We start from the raw sequence: 13,969 nt of genomic DNA, 5'->3' as shown, positions 1-13,969 counted from the left end.
TGTGTGTGTGTGTGTGTGTGTGTGTGTGTGTGTGTGTGTGTGTGTGTGTGTGTTGTGGGCCTGGAATAAGTCAAGAAAACAGATATAGAAACTTAAAGTAAGAATGCGTTGGCTCAAATTTGAAAGGCTCTCTTGGTAAACTAGCTAGTGTGAGATAGCATCGCTCAGTGATGTTGAGCAAATACAGGAAGATAGAAAACAGCGCCTTTGAGAACCTGACTCCGAACTGAGATCACTCAGTGCGTTCCAGATGGGACAGGCTGCAGCAGACAGTGCTAAGGGACAGGCTTGTACCTTCTGTGTCTGTTCTTCCAGTAGCTCTGTCACTTTCCAAGATGGAAGGGCTACTTTCTCTTTCACAAACACAGAGACTAAAGATGCGGGGTTATGTAGGTAATGGCTGTGCGAGTTATGACCCTCATCTTTACAGGGCCCATCCTCACAGCCATGCTGTTTGTCTTCACAGAAGCCGTCCTCCCTGTCCAGTGATGGATGGCCATCCATCCTTTAATCCATTCACTCCTTATGTGTAGGCAGACGTGAGGGGTGTGGTGCAGTGCCTCATCTTCAGCCACTACTACCACGATCTCCAGGAACCTTGAATAATTGCTATGAGATTAACTGGCAACTGTTGGGCTGTCTGTGGCCTTAAATCCTCCGTGAGAGCCTTACTGTCCACCCTTCCCCCTTCTTGATTAGTAAGACACCATTAGAGATTCATTTTCTTGTAAAGAATTGAGTGTATTTTGTATCTAGGTGGTCCAGGTCACTAAGAATTTATGATTCTTGGCTCAGAGCGAAGCAGGTTTTTGGACTTTCCAAGTAGCCAGATAGAAGTTTTGTAAATAAGTTCTTTTAAGAATACTATTTTTAGTGAAACAGTTATTAAGTACCTGTCGGGCAGTGATGGAGCGTGTCTTGCGTGTGTTGTCTGAAGTCCATTTGGTTTATAGCTTCTCATGGGTTGCACAGATGCTGGGTCAGGCTTTGTATTCCTGGGATTCTACCTGGCAGGAAGGGAGAGTTATGAGGAGCAGATCATACCCCAGACCAGGGAGGGGGTGGGTACCAGACAGATTCTCTCTGATGTGACTCACGCCCAGGACAAAGAGCTGGGAGACCATGTTGGCAGTGTGGCATAGAGCAGAGAGGGCCCTTCTCCTGGTGAAGGGGGAAGAGTTGACAAAGGGGCAGCCTGGAAGCTGGGTTGAAGGGAAATGGGCACAAGTTTTGCTCTAAAAGAGCATAAGGCTGTGCTCACTGATGCTAGTTTGAGCTGAGGGTGGTGATTATGTTGAAGAGCACCATCAAGGTGAACATGTGTGTGCTGAGTTAAAGGGGCTCTACGCCTGTCCCTCTGTCCATCTGTTAATCCATCTTGTCTGTCTATCCATCAGGCTGTCTGTCTGTCTTATCTATCCCATCTGTCTGTCTGTCTGCCTTGTGTGGGGGAGAGAAGTGGTTAGTGGCCCAGTACTTCCTGAGCATGTGCAAAGCTCCGGGTTTCAACCCAGCACCATGAGGAAAACAAAAGGGTAGACAGTAATGTGCTTTTTGTATGTTGATATTTTTTATTTGTTTGTTTGTTTGTTTGTAGCTAGACTCAGTGACACAAGATTTTAACTCCCAATACTTGGGATGCAGAGCCCAGCAAATCTCTAATTTCTAGGCCAGTCAGGATTACATACAGGCTACCCTGTGTCAGAAGAAGAAGGAGAAAAGTTTGTATACCATGGCCACAAGGCTCTAGATCTGAGGTAATTAATGCAAAATCCACATTGATGGTTATATGTTCAGGGGCCCACACTGACTAGTTTGTTTTTAATTTGATATAAGCTAAAGCTCCCTGGGAAGAAGGAACCTCAAATGAGAAAATGCTTCCATCAGATTGACCTGCAAGCAAGTCTGTGCAGGCAATTTCTTGGTTAGCCATTGATGTATGAGGGACTAGCCTACTGTGTGTGGGCTGTGCCGGTGGTCCTGGGTTGAATAAAAAGCAAGGTGAGTGAGCTGAGGCAAGCAAGCCAGTAAGCCGCATTCTTCCATGGCCTCTGCCTCAGCTACTGCTTGAGTTCCTGCCCTGACAGATTGGGAACAAACCCTTTCTTCCCCATGCTGCCTTTTGTGAGTGGTGTTTATCATAGCAGTTGAAGATAGACTCTGGGATAAGCCCCTTCAAGACACCCTTCGCTCACCTCTTCAATAATTTTTGAGATTTTGTTTATTTTTTTATGTATGGGTATTTTGCCTGCATGTATGTCTGTGCACTACATGTATGCCTAGGGAAGCTAGAGAAGAGTATCAAATCCTTGGGATATGGAGTGACAGGCAGTTGTGAGCCACTTTGTAAGTACTGGGAATTGTATTCAGGTCCCCTGGAAGAATAGCCAGTCCTCTTAACCACTGAGCCATTTCTTTACATTCTAAATTCTAAGGAATGACCCAAATGCTAAAGATTGTGGTTCATTGACATGTCCTTTAAACTCCAGTCTTTTGTTCTTTCTGTAGAAATCTTCATTGCCTGTAGCAAAGCTTTCTGAGTTCCCACATGTAAATACCAGGTGAAGTGCTTTCGGCATTGAAGTGCTGTATGCTGGTCTCTGTCAGCCCCAGGTCACGTGCTCAATGTCTAAGCTTGTGTGACTTTCTCTCTGAGTAGAAGAAATGCGTAAAGGCAGCTGCCCATCACACTTAGGGTTTTTAACTTAGTTTAACTGTGAACTCAATATGCATCCTATAGAAACAAATTCTGAGTTTTCATCGTCTCTTGGGTTGTCATAGATGTTGCTGTTCTCACACAAAGCTGTGCAGCAGCAGTGTGATGTCATGGTATGCACTCTGTGCTTCTAAGTACGTTAGATGTGGTCGGTCTCAGTTTACGGAGCTTGCAGCTTTGATAGGTTTATCCAGACTAACCTAGTTCTCAGCCAAGGATCATCTGCTTACGAGAAACCCACGGCACTATTTGGGGGATTAGCTTTTCTAGCTAGTGACTGATTGCTTCCGATAGGTTTCTATTGCTGTGATAGAACACCACAACCAGAAGGCAACTTTGGAAGGAAAGGGTTTTATTTCATCTTTCAGTTGTAGCCCAGCATGGAAGGGAAGTCAAGGCAGGAACTCAAAGCAGGAAGCTGGTGTCAGGAAAAGTTGACAAAAATCAGCCAAAGCACTGATAATGGTGGTAGTTTAGACAAGGTCAACGTCTCCACAAACATGGAGTTCAATAAAGTGCCTCTAGTTTGAGATAAAGCTGCTTCTGGAGTGGCTCAGAGTATAGTCCTGGGAAGGTACAGAAAGAACTCTACACCCGTGGTTTGAAGAAGCATGGGTATTGGTGTCCTGACCTTCTGGCCTTGGACCACTGTGTAATTGTTGTTACGAGTGTTCATGGTATCAATCTTGTCTTTTAAATGTATCCTTAGGCCAAGCCAGATCCGGCCATCCATGGTACAGTGGCTAAATATGCAGTCTCCAACCACACCAAGCTCCAACCCAGCTGGGACACCTCCTTCACCCAGGATGTCACCATTCTCCATTTCTCCTGCTGCCTCCATTGTAGACAAGCTGCCTGAGTGGTACGTGCTTAGGGATGTGATGTGGAACAAGGTAGCACCACACACAAGGGCCATGACACCCCTCTCTCCTGCTGCCTCCATTGTAGACAAGCTGCCTGAGTGGTACATGCTTAGGGATATGATGTGGAACAAGGTAGTGCCACACATAAGGGCCATGACATCCCTCTTAGGAAATGCTTGCCCTGGATCCCTTGGCATTGACAGCCAAGTTTGTATCAGGGCTGTGTCTCATCTCAGATGCAAGTGTGGTCACTCCTGGGTACTGTAGGGCTTGGTTTTACATATGCCCTACACTTCTCCTCCTGTATATTTGAAATCATCTAGGTAAAGTTTAATACCTAATAATGTAAATGTTGTATAAACCCTTGCTGTACTGTATTGTTCAGGAGAGCCATGAGAAGAAAGTCTGAATGTACTGCACAATACAGATGACTGTTTTTTAAATACTGTGAACCAGTGACTGGTTGAATCTGTAGATATGGAACCTCTTGGCAGTTGGAGGTCCTTGAGAAGAATTTGTAGTGATGAGCCTTGTTGGAACCTACTCTCCCTTTCTGGTCCTTATCCATTTAAATTAGCTACTTTGGAAGAACTTTTTATATGCAAATGTAAAGCACATTTTTCACTGAAAAAGGAGGCAGAGTGGATGCAGGCCATGGTAACTTCCATAGACATCTTATGACCAGTTTGTTGAAGACAGAGGAGCAAGTCAGTCACCCTGGGCCTTGGCTGACGTGATTCTTACCATCAGGGACTTCCTTGTCTCCAGGAAGACTCGACCTTTCTTTCTTCCTTGGCTTAGATCTAGCCAAGTATGGCTTCTGTCTTAGTCAGGGTTTCTATTCCTGCACAAACATCATGTCCAAGAAGCAAGTTGGGGAGGAAAGGGTTTATTCAGCGTACACTTCCACACTGCTGTTCATCACCAAAGGAAGTCTGGTCAGGATCTCACACAGGGTAAGAACTTGGGAGGCAGGAGTGGATACAGAAGCCATGGAGGAGTGCTGCTTACTGGCTTGCTTCCCCTGGCTTGCTCAGCTTGCTTTCTTATAGAACCCAGGACTACCAGCCCAGGGATGGCACCAACCATACTGGGCTAGCGCCAACCCACCCCCCCCATCACTAATTGAGAAAATGCCTTACAGCTGGATCTTATGGAGGCATTTCCTCAAGGGGAGAGACTCTTTTCTCTGTGATAACTCTAACTTGTGTCAAGTTGACACACAAAACCAGCCAGTACAGCTTCTATCATACCCTATTGTGCGCCTCTCTCAGTAGGGCTCAGAACATGTTCTCAGTAGTTAGGAGAAGCCAGGCCTTGTGTGCCTTCCAGGGGTGCAGAAAGGTCCATAGAAATAAGACAAAGAAGGCAATGGCAGCTCCTTGCAGAGTGCTGTGGGAACTGCAGGCATCATATGTGGGTGCCCTGGGAAACCCCTTCCCCTTCCTTTCAAATGCACAGTTGAAGGGCTCACCGGTAAACATGCCTTGTGTATCCTATAATGCTGAGCAGTGGGAAGGAACGTCCCACCTGGCAGTGAGGAAAATCTGGTGAAGGGGCTCATGGACAGCTTCCCAGGAAGGCTCTCTAAGGAAAAGTTTGTTTTGGAAACCCATCATTTACTTGAAAGCCAAGTTCTGTGACTGCCTGATGTTCATGTCCCTGTCATTTCCTCTTCAGAAGGTGTTGCCCACTGTCAGCATGTAAATGAGATTGGGAAATGGGAGGGGCTCTGAAGCTTCTGTCTTTTAGCTTTCCCTTCAAGCCTTCTGTGTTCTCTCCGCAGTGTTATCAACCGCAAGGCGCGTGCCGTGTACCCGTGTGAGGCAGAACACAGCTCAGAGTTGTCATTTGAAATAGGAGCCATTTTTGAGGATGGTAAGTGCTGTCAAGAGCTCTGTGGTGGGAGATATCTATCTGCACATAGAGTGCCAGCCACCGGTTGAGGCTTGTATCGATGGCTCGCTTGGCTGTAGAGCTGAAACTCCAGGAGCTGTGTGTTAGTGGGAACGGTATTTCTTTTTCCTTGTTGGCTGTTGCCGTCCCTTCGTACCCATGTCGGTCTTCATTTGGCTCATTTCTGATGGTGGCATGAAGCCAGGAGCACTTGAAGATACTGCTTCTGATGTGCATCCTTCTGATGTATATCCTTGGTTCTTCCTGACTTCCACCATCCCTCACCAAGCTCTTAAATGCTTCATGTTATCATCAAAGAGTCTGTAGAATTCACAACGCTCTGACTTCCCTCTCTGGCACCATCCCTGAGCTTTTCGGTTTTCTGCCAACTGGAACAGTGTGCAAATCTTTATAGAGTTTGCATTTTAAATAAGGGTGTGGATTATAGTTGAATGTTTAATATTCATACACAGACATTTAGGAGCTATGCCTGTTTTAATATTTCACAAATTTCTCCTCTGGTTCAGTGAATATATTTTCCTCCCTTGCTCTTGATTTCTTCCCTCCCTAGTCACACTCATTATGAAATTCATGGGTTGCTGTGGAAACGGTGATGTCGAGTGTAGGTGGAGCTCCCCAAAAGAGTTCCTAGGAAGCAGAGGAAACCTTAGATGCTGGAATGGAATGGCTGATTAGCCAGAACTTTTGGCTTCTGCAGAACATATCACCAGAGTGCGTGTGGTAGTCAGGAGCACGGGGTTTGCTGAGGGTTGTTATATAGCGAGCAAGTTGTTTCACTTTGGATAGAGTCTGTATGGGGTGCATGCTCCTAGAACGAGATAACATCAGACCAAGCAGCAGCAGCAGCCCTCACACACAGTTGGGCATTGTGGAGAATTCAGGTATTGGAGTGGAAGCAAGATTCTCCAATATAGCACTCTGACACATGCACATGCAGTTGACATAGCACTCTGACGTATGCACATGCAGTTGTATCAGAAGGCTGAGGCCACACAGCCACCCTGTCCTGTGTTGGAACAGCACATGTTGGGAGGGGCATTGTAGCACTGAAATTGTGAAGCATTCTTATATTGTGGGACTTACACGTGTGATTCCTTGCTGTCTGAGACGGCTGCCTCGGTTGGGGATTCTGTAAGGAAGCCCTAGATGGTGAATACGGTGCAGCTGCCTAAGCCCGTCCCGCACTGGTTACACAGTAAGACCGCAAGTGGGTGTTCAGGTTGCTTTAGATATCATCAAGACCAAAGTGTTACTGTGCCTGGTAACCATTCTCAGCTGGAGACTTGAGTCTTTGGTGTTCTTAGCGGTGAGAAGTGGCCCCAGTTCCAGGCTACACAGAACTCTACCAAAGGAGATGGCTCCTCTTTGTATTTCTTTTATGCTAAACTTTTCTAGAACTTACTTCTGAGTTTAACTGCCTTACGTGTCTTTACATGCCTTTGGTTAAAACTGGGTCAAGTGTTCACTCTGCGGTTGTCACTGGGAGGACTTAGGTCAGTGAGACCCACACTGGGTATACATGGGCACACAGCCATGACTTCTGTGTCTTCCTAACCAACGCTGGATAAAAAGCAACAGAAAAGCCAGAAGATAGCCAACCCAGGAGGCCCAAGTTCTCCACTGCCAAAGTCCTTTGATGACTTTTAGGAATTTCCCTATAAAAAGACTCAAAAGACATGTGTATACTCATAGACAGGCAGCCAGGCACGCACGCACGCACGCACGCACGCACGCACGCACGCACGCACACGATCTAGAGCAGGTTTACAGTGCCTTGCCCTTTGGCTTTCTCTGGAAGCTGGAAGCGCTCTGTGCTTCAGGTTTTTCATCCTAGTCTGCAAGGATGTATCAGTGTGATATAGGGGGCTTTGGAAGACTGAGGTTTTTTTTTTTTTTTCTTTATTTTATTAGATATTTTCTTTATTTACATATCATATGATTTCTCCTTTCCCAGTTTCCCCTCCAAAGGGGGGAAAAAAACCCAAAAAACAATAACAAAAGCAAACTCCTGTTCCCTCCTCCCTCCCTCTGCTCGCCACCCCACCCTCTCCTGCTTACTGGCCCTGGCATTCCCCTACACTGGGGCACGAAGACACTTGGGAGAGGATGTGGCTGCCTCCCTGCCATACAGGACCCCTCACCGTATGCTGTAGATAAGGCTGCATGTAGCCAGGTTATATATCCCTTGGGCATAATGTAGTGTGGGTGGCCAGCTCTGCCTGGCATGGTGGCTGGAACACCCAGGGCATCTCAATAGTTCCTCAACCCCTCCCCCAAGACTGTGTATTCCAAAAACATCTGCTTGGTATGCTGACTCTCTCCCTGGCCAGGGTGTGGGTGTCTCATTTCCTGTAAGCCCTGTGTCTTACAGGTGCCTCTCCAAGTCTCTCATTGTGGTGCCCATGAGCTCAGTGGGAAGTTCTCTAGGGACAGGCCTTAAAGAGCACAGTAAATTGGAGTGTTAATGCAGGGTGCGTTCTTTCCTTACGGTACACACTTTTTATCTTCAGTGCAGAGGTGATCTTGTGAAAAACAGATATTAATCAGAATATGTTAGTTAAAGCCTTTCCTCAAATCGGGGGTGGGATATTCCCTTCTGACAGCCAACATGAAATGAAACAGTTGGCAGATCCTAGGACCTGTGGAGCTAGGCAGTGCTCCAGGTAGCCACTATTTACAGCTCAGTCTGCAGGAATGTCTCCTAGGAACACTCTTGCTGTAGACCACTGACACTTAACATCCCTGGGACCCAAGGCTGTTTCTTGCGCTCATACAACAGCTTGAAATCTTCTACCAAGAACAAGGATCCTGCAATGTAATTCATTTTTGTAATGTAGGTAAGGACAGAAACCAGTTTATGGCAGTCAGTGGCCTGAAATGACCCCAGGCCTTCACTGTTCCTAGTTAGGGCTTTGGAATAATCACAAACAGGAATCTCACACAATGGAATGGAAAATAAAAGGACCATTAATGAGTAAGTATGCCACTCTGTGATGGCTGACTAGCTTGCTCGCTCGCTTCCTTCCTTCCTTCCTTCCTTCCTTCCTTCCTTCCTTCCTCCCTTCCTTTTTTCCTTTCCAAAGAATTTATTATTTATTTTATGTATATGAGTACACTGTAGCTGTCTTCAGACACACCAGAAGCGGGCATTGGACCCCATTAGAGATGGTTGTGAGTCACCGTGTGGTTGCTGGGAATTGAACTCAGGGCCTCTGGAAGAATAGTGCTCTTAACCACTGGGCCATCTCCAGCCTGCTTTTTCTCTTCTTACTATAAAGCCATGGATTCCAGTTCTTGGCTAAGGGTGTGGTTCTACGGGTCTGGGAGCTGCTACCGTGCTCTTCTACAAGATCTGTGCTGTGTGCTCTCCTCTCAAAGCTGGGGGAAATCTCTCCCTTTCTGTGGGGCTTAGAAATCCCAGAAATACATTTTATTAGTAGATCTGCAAGTCAGATATGAAGTGTGGACTCCACTGGGTCTGCCTACAGGACATAGGGTCCATGAGCACAGGGTTTTCAGGAACTAGCCCACACTCGGTGCTGAGGCCAGAGGCCCCATGTGGTCCGGTGTATTGGTTGGTTTCCACATGTAGTGGCAATATTGCTACTGTTTGTGCAATGACTACAGACCAGATTAATCCTTAAAATCCTCTAGGGATTGAACATTAAAAGGTTTGAGTATGTAGAATAATTCTTGAAATGCTCCTTGGCATCCCCTGAGAGGTTGATGGTGTGGGGATATTACCACCCAGCAGGGCCTTCCAGATGTATTCCAAACATAGGAATCTCAGAAGGCTGTATAATGCCGGGTAAGTACATGCAGTGTGATGCTGGCTATCTCAGAAATAAGCAAACTGACATAGACTTGTGGGACCAATGTGTTTTAATTAACGTTTGGGAAGGAGACTGAAAAACACGACGTTTCTGGTCTCTCCGGGTAGGGAAGGGTGTCAGGTGGGAGACAGAATGAAATCCTCAGACACCTCTTGCATGGGGCCCATGTTGCGCTTTCAGAGCTCAAGCTGAGCTCCTTGTGATCTCTTATGCTGAAGCCGTTTGTCATGGATGGATAGTATACACTTTAGAAAGCAGAGGCCCAAGACTCAATTCTGCTGAGTGGATGCAGCTTTGCAGAAATGTTAGTGGTTCCATAGTCACTGTTATGGCTGGATGGTAAATAGCGGGACAGTATGGCAGAAGCATGGGACCTAGCACTTCATACCATTCCAGCGCTGGAGGGGAAGGGGGAACTACTCGTTGGTGAGATTGTAGAGAAATGGAGGCCCTTAGGAACAGGAATGGGATAGCTCTAGAGGATAATACTGTGGCTACTCAGAAATGGAGTAATGGAGTCATGTGAGACCCAGCAGTCTGAGTGTCCACTCAGAGGAGGAGAGGCAGGGGTTCTAGTATCTGCATTCCTGCATCGATAGCAGCAGCACTCATAAATAGCCCAAAGATGGAAAGAGCCACATGCCCATCAGCAGTAAGTGGACTGACAGGGTGGTGTGTACTTAGATAGGAGTGTAAGCCAACCTTCTGCAGAATGGCTGAGCAGGAGTTGTGATTGAACCTGAGGATGTCCTAAGTGAAGTAGACCAGCACCAACGGGACAAATGGATGATTCCATTTATAGGAAACATGCAGATTCTTAGATAGAAAGATCGAGGTCACTAGGAGACTAACATATAGATGATCAACCAGAGTGAATGACAGGAGATAGAGCCACTGTCTCCTGCCTCCAAAGTGGAAGCACAGCTGCCTTCTGCCAGCTCTTTCTGTCTGCCAGAGCAGCTGCAGTGTGGGCCCTGCCAACGCTGGCCCTGCCCTGGGGTGGGAAAGGCACGAGAAAATGAACAGATATCTCTGAAGGCCTCGGAGATGAGCCTCAGTGAGCTAGCTGTTAGGGCCTCAGCCTGAGATTATGTTCTCCCAGGACATACGCTGCAGGAGGCACATCCTGGGGAGTGGCTTTGCTGTTGATCCAGTCCTTTCTCCATACATTGGTTGTCACTGCCAGTACAATGTATGGATGAAACCTTTAAGACTAGTGCTCTTAGTAACAAGGTCAGGGTCAAGGTCACTGTGGAGATGAAGAAATCTAATGCCTGCTGGGTCACCATGAAAGCACACCTTAATGCATTTGCTCATTTATTGCACAAGTGATTATGTGTGAGACACTGGGCTAGGTTCCAGGGAACGTGAGTTCTTTTATGTATGTTCTGCACTTTGAGTTATAGTCTCATACTGGCCTCTTAGGCACACGTGGAATGTGGAGGTCTCAATGAGGTCCCTCATCTGGTCCGGATGGGGGCAAAGCCAATCACCAAAGTATGACTCTGTGCTGCCCAGGCACGGTTGGAGTGTCGAATACTTAGGACCTAGGGAGCAACCAAGCAGAAGGCGTAAAGCTTCTTGGCAGATGGAAGCCAGTTATCAGAAGGCACAGTGATAGAGAGCGGGGTTCACAGTACCTCCCTCAAGGGAGAAAACAAGTTAGAATGAGCCATCAGTGTTCTCCAGACATGAGTGGGTCAAGCATTGCTCAGTCGCAGCTGTCAGTCAGAAAGCAAGGGCTCAGTACACATGGAAGGAAGCATTGCTTCCCGAGAGGTGTGCGTGTGCATCTGCACTCAGTTTCTCGTATAAAATAATTCCTTTTGGTTATGACCCAAAGCTGCATTTCATAGCTGGTTTCTGGGTTGTTCTGTAGATAAACACTTTCCCTCATCCCCAGGCGTGTGGCTACTATCCCTGGACGTAATTTGTGTTTCAGCTGGGGTCCCTTAAGTTCTTTGATATTTAATACCAAAATGCTAGTTTGCTAGCTTGGGCCCTGCATCCTTTGCTGTCCAGTCTGGGCCTTGTCATGTGACTATGGCAAATGCATTTATAGCTGTAGTGTGCTCAGGTCTGCCTGCAGAAGCTCCCTAACCAGGGTGGGAGTGGGATCAGTGTGTGCCTGATTCCTGTGGTGGTTGATAGGGTGAAGCAGGCCTCCCTCAAGAGGAAGCCATCATCTCGACTCTGAAGCAGAATTACCCAGTGAAGAAGTGGAAGGGCATTCTAGGCCGCAAGTAAAGCACTGCATGCACAGAGGCTGGGAGCCCCAGGTGGGAGCTCTCCTGCTGGTGCCCTGGTTGATACCTCGCAGGGAGGGGCTGCTGGAGTGGTAGGAGAGGCCCCGTGCACTGGACCAATAAGCTTGGTTTGAACTTGAAGGGGGAACAGAGCTCTGCTCTGTTTCCTAGAGAGTTTGTTGAGCAACTCAGTACCCAGTGAACTAGAAGGAGCAAGATTGGAAACAGGGACTAGATAGGAAGGCTTGGTGAGGGCCAGAACTGGGCAGGAACCTTCATGGCAGCTTTGGTGTTTAGTGCCCTAGAAGTAACTATCTTTCATAGCTGTTCCGTGAAGCCTGCAAGAAACCCTGTGGCATGGCGAGTGTCAGGGGCAAGCGCTGGGAGCAAGCTTGTAAATGTGGTCTCTTCTTTTTCAGTTCAGACCTCAAGAGAACCCGGCTGGCTGGAAGGGACCCTGAATGGCAAGCGAGGGCTGATTCCACAGAATTATGTCAAGCTGCTGTAGCTCCTGGCTGTGGGGGCTCCTGCTGATCCTGGCGCCCCAAACACCAGGCTGGAAATAGCACCAAACACCATGGTCACGCTTAGGATCTGCAGCTCACCATGGGCACTCCAGGGCTGGGGAGGGATGGGACAACCACCTAGGACTGTGCCGATGCGGGTGTAAGCAGAGCATGGCTGGCATGGCTGGAGTGGATTCTTATCTAGCAGGTACTGGGGACTGTGATTTTTATTTCTCCGGCCTGTGGAACAAAGAGAGGGCAGTTCTCACCGGCAACCTCACTGTCCACGCACCTGCTGTCGGGTGTTCAGTGGGGCTGTGCTACTCTCGAATGTCCAGGGTGCGTGTGACCTTGTGGGGGCAGGGGAGTTGGTTCCAACCTGGAGGGAAGCAGAGAGAAGCTTCTTCAAGCCTGTGCCTCCCTTCCTGCCTGCCTCTCCCGGCCCCCAGGGCCTGTTCACTGACCACTGCCAAGCTCACCCGAGTGCTGTTCGTCCTATGTCACCTTGTTGCCACAAGGCCCCTCTGTAAATGAAATAAAATGTAATTTACTACGTGGTGTGTCTGGCCTACTATGGGGAGTGAATCACCCCAGTAGTGATTCACGGTTTGACAGTCATGGTCAGCAGACCATGATGTTAGCCCCTTAGAACCTTGTGATCGGCAGCAGGAAAGACGGTGGGCCTTTCTGAGATGAAATCCCAGCATTGGTTTGGAGCCGCATAGGCCTTTTCCCCCAAGAGACAGTGGGATGGGAACTGCTCTGTGGTAGTGTAGAGGTGAGCGACAGCCATGCTGATGGCTCTAGCCCTTCTGACTGGCTTCTTTGGGCAGATCTCTCTCCTACCATCCAATATGGCCTTGCCTTCCAGGCTCAGCATTAACTTTGCCCATCTTGATGAAGCTGGGCTTAGGGAAGGGTAAAGCTGACAGCCATCCCAACATGAGATGCTTTCTCTTCCCCAGTCTCCTCAGCTCCAAGTGCAACTCCAGGCCCAGGCATGGCCCCGTCCTATGGGGGAAGAACAGCTGCTTTCCTGCAGGAAGCTCAGTATTTGTGGCCTTGGGACTGGGATGGGAGTCCTGTATCAGAGTGGAAGCTGCTGGAGTTGAGGTGTTGACATCTAACCCGTATGCGATTCCTGACCCTGGCTGAAGTTTCTTCCAAGGAATTATCAAAAGAAGGATGTTCTATTGCCCTGACTGACACTGGAGCCTGCTGCTTTGTTGGTTAACATCTATGGAGTCACCTCATGGGGCTCTTGTGTAAGGGCATCAAGTGTGGAGTTGCTAAATTTGGATCTGGAATGTCCCCCCAAGGCCCTTGTGTTAAAGGTCTTGCTCAGTTTATGTCACTGAAGAGGGTTGAAAGTTTAAAAGGGGACCCATGTAAGAAGTTTGGGGTTCATTGGGTTGTACCTGTCAGAGGGCTTATAAGACACTGCTCGCTTCTTTTCTCTCTCTTGTGTCTGTTGTTTAGTGAACAGCTTCTTCTACCACAGGCTTCTTGTCATGTTCTGCCCTAGGTCTAAACCCCATCTATTATAAAATGCCACCTCCAAGACTGTGAGCCAAAATAAACCTTTCCATGTTGATCACTGGGTATTTCGTTAATGTCACAGGAAGCTGAATAGCAGGGGCTGCATGAGGATGAGAGGAATGTGCTTTTTAGGAGTATGTATTCTGCAAAAGTAAGGACCGTTTATTTGTTTACAGCATAAGTTAAAATACCAAAACATAGGTCCCAGGGGAAGAATGGAGACCAAGGAAGAACACAGGGCTGCACTGGATCTATCTTGTGGCCTGAGTGGTCAGTCTAGCCCTGGAGGAAGGTGCCTGTGTTGTAAGCTGTTGTTTCCTGGTGTGACATGCTGGTAGGGAAGGTGTGT

General features: G+C 47.8%; 1 protein-coding gene across 2 annotated transcripts in view; it reads left to right on the top strand.

The window, feature by feature from the left end:
• Arhgap10 (Rho GTPase activating protein 10) overlaps positions 1-12,634 on the top strand; it is a 258,556-nt gene extending 245,922 nt beyond the window's left edge. For both annotated transcript variants that reach the window (XM_031340368.1, XM_031340367.1), the window contains 3 exons: positions 3,426-3,578; positions 5,366-5,457; positions 11,995-12,634. In XM_031340368.1, coding sequence (XP_031196228.1) covers positions 3,426-3,578; positions 5,366-5,457; positions 11,995-12,083 — 334 coding nt within the window. In that variant the 3' untranslated portion in view covers positions 12,084-12,634. The remainder of the gene's footprint in view (positions 1-3,425; positions 3,579-5,365; positions 5,458-11,994) is intronic.
• The last annotated feature ends 1,335 nt before the right edge of the window (positions 12,635-13,969 follow it).

The sequence above is a fragment of the Mastomys coucha genome, unplaced genomic scaffold, assembly GCF_008632895.1.
Source record: "Mastomys coucha isolate ucsf_1 unplaced genomic scaffold, UCSF_Mcou_1 pScaffold22, whole genome shotgun sequence".
In the NCBI taxonomy this organism is placed as follows: domain Eukaryota; kingdom Metazoa; phylum Chordata; class Mammalia; order Rodentia; family Muridae; genus Mastomys; species Mastomys coucha.
This window is presented reverse-complemented; position numbering and strand designations above follow the sequence as displayed.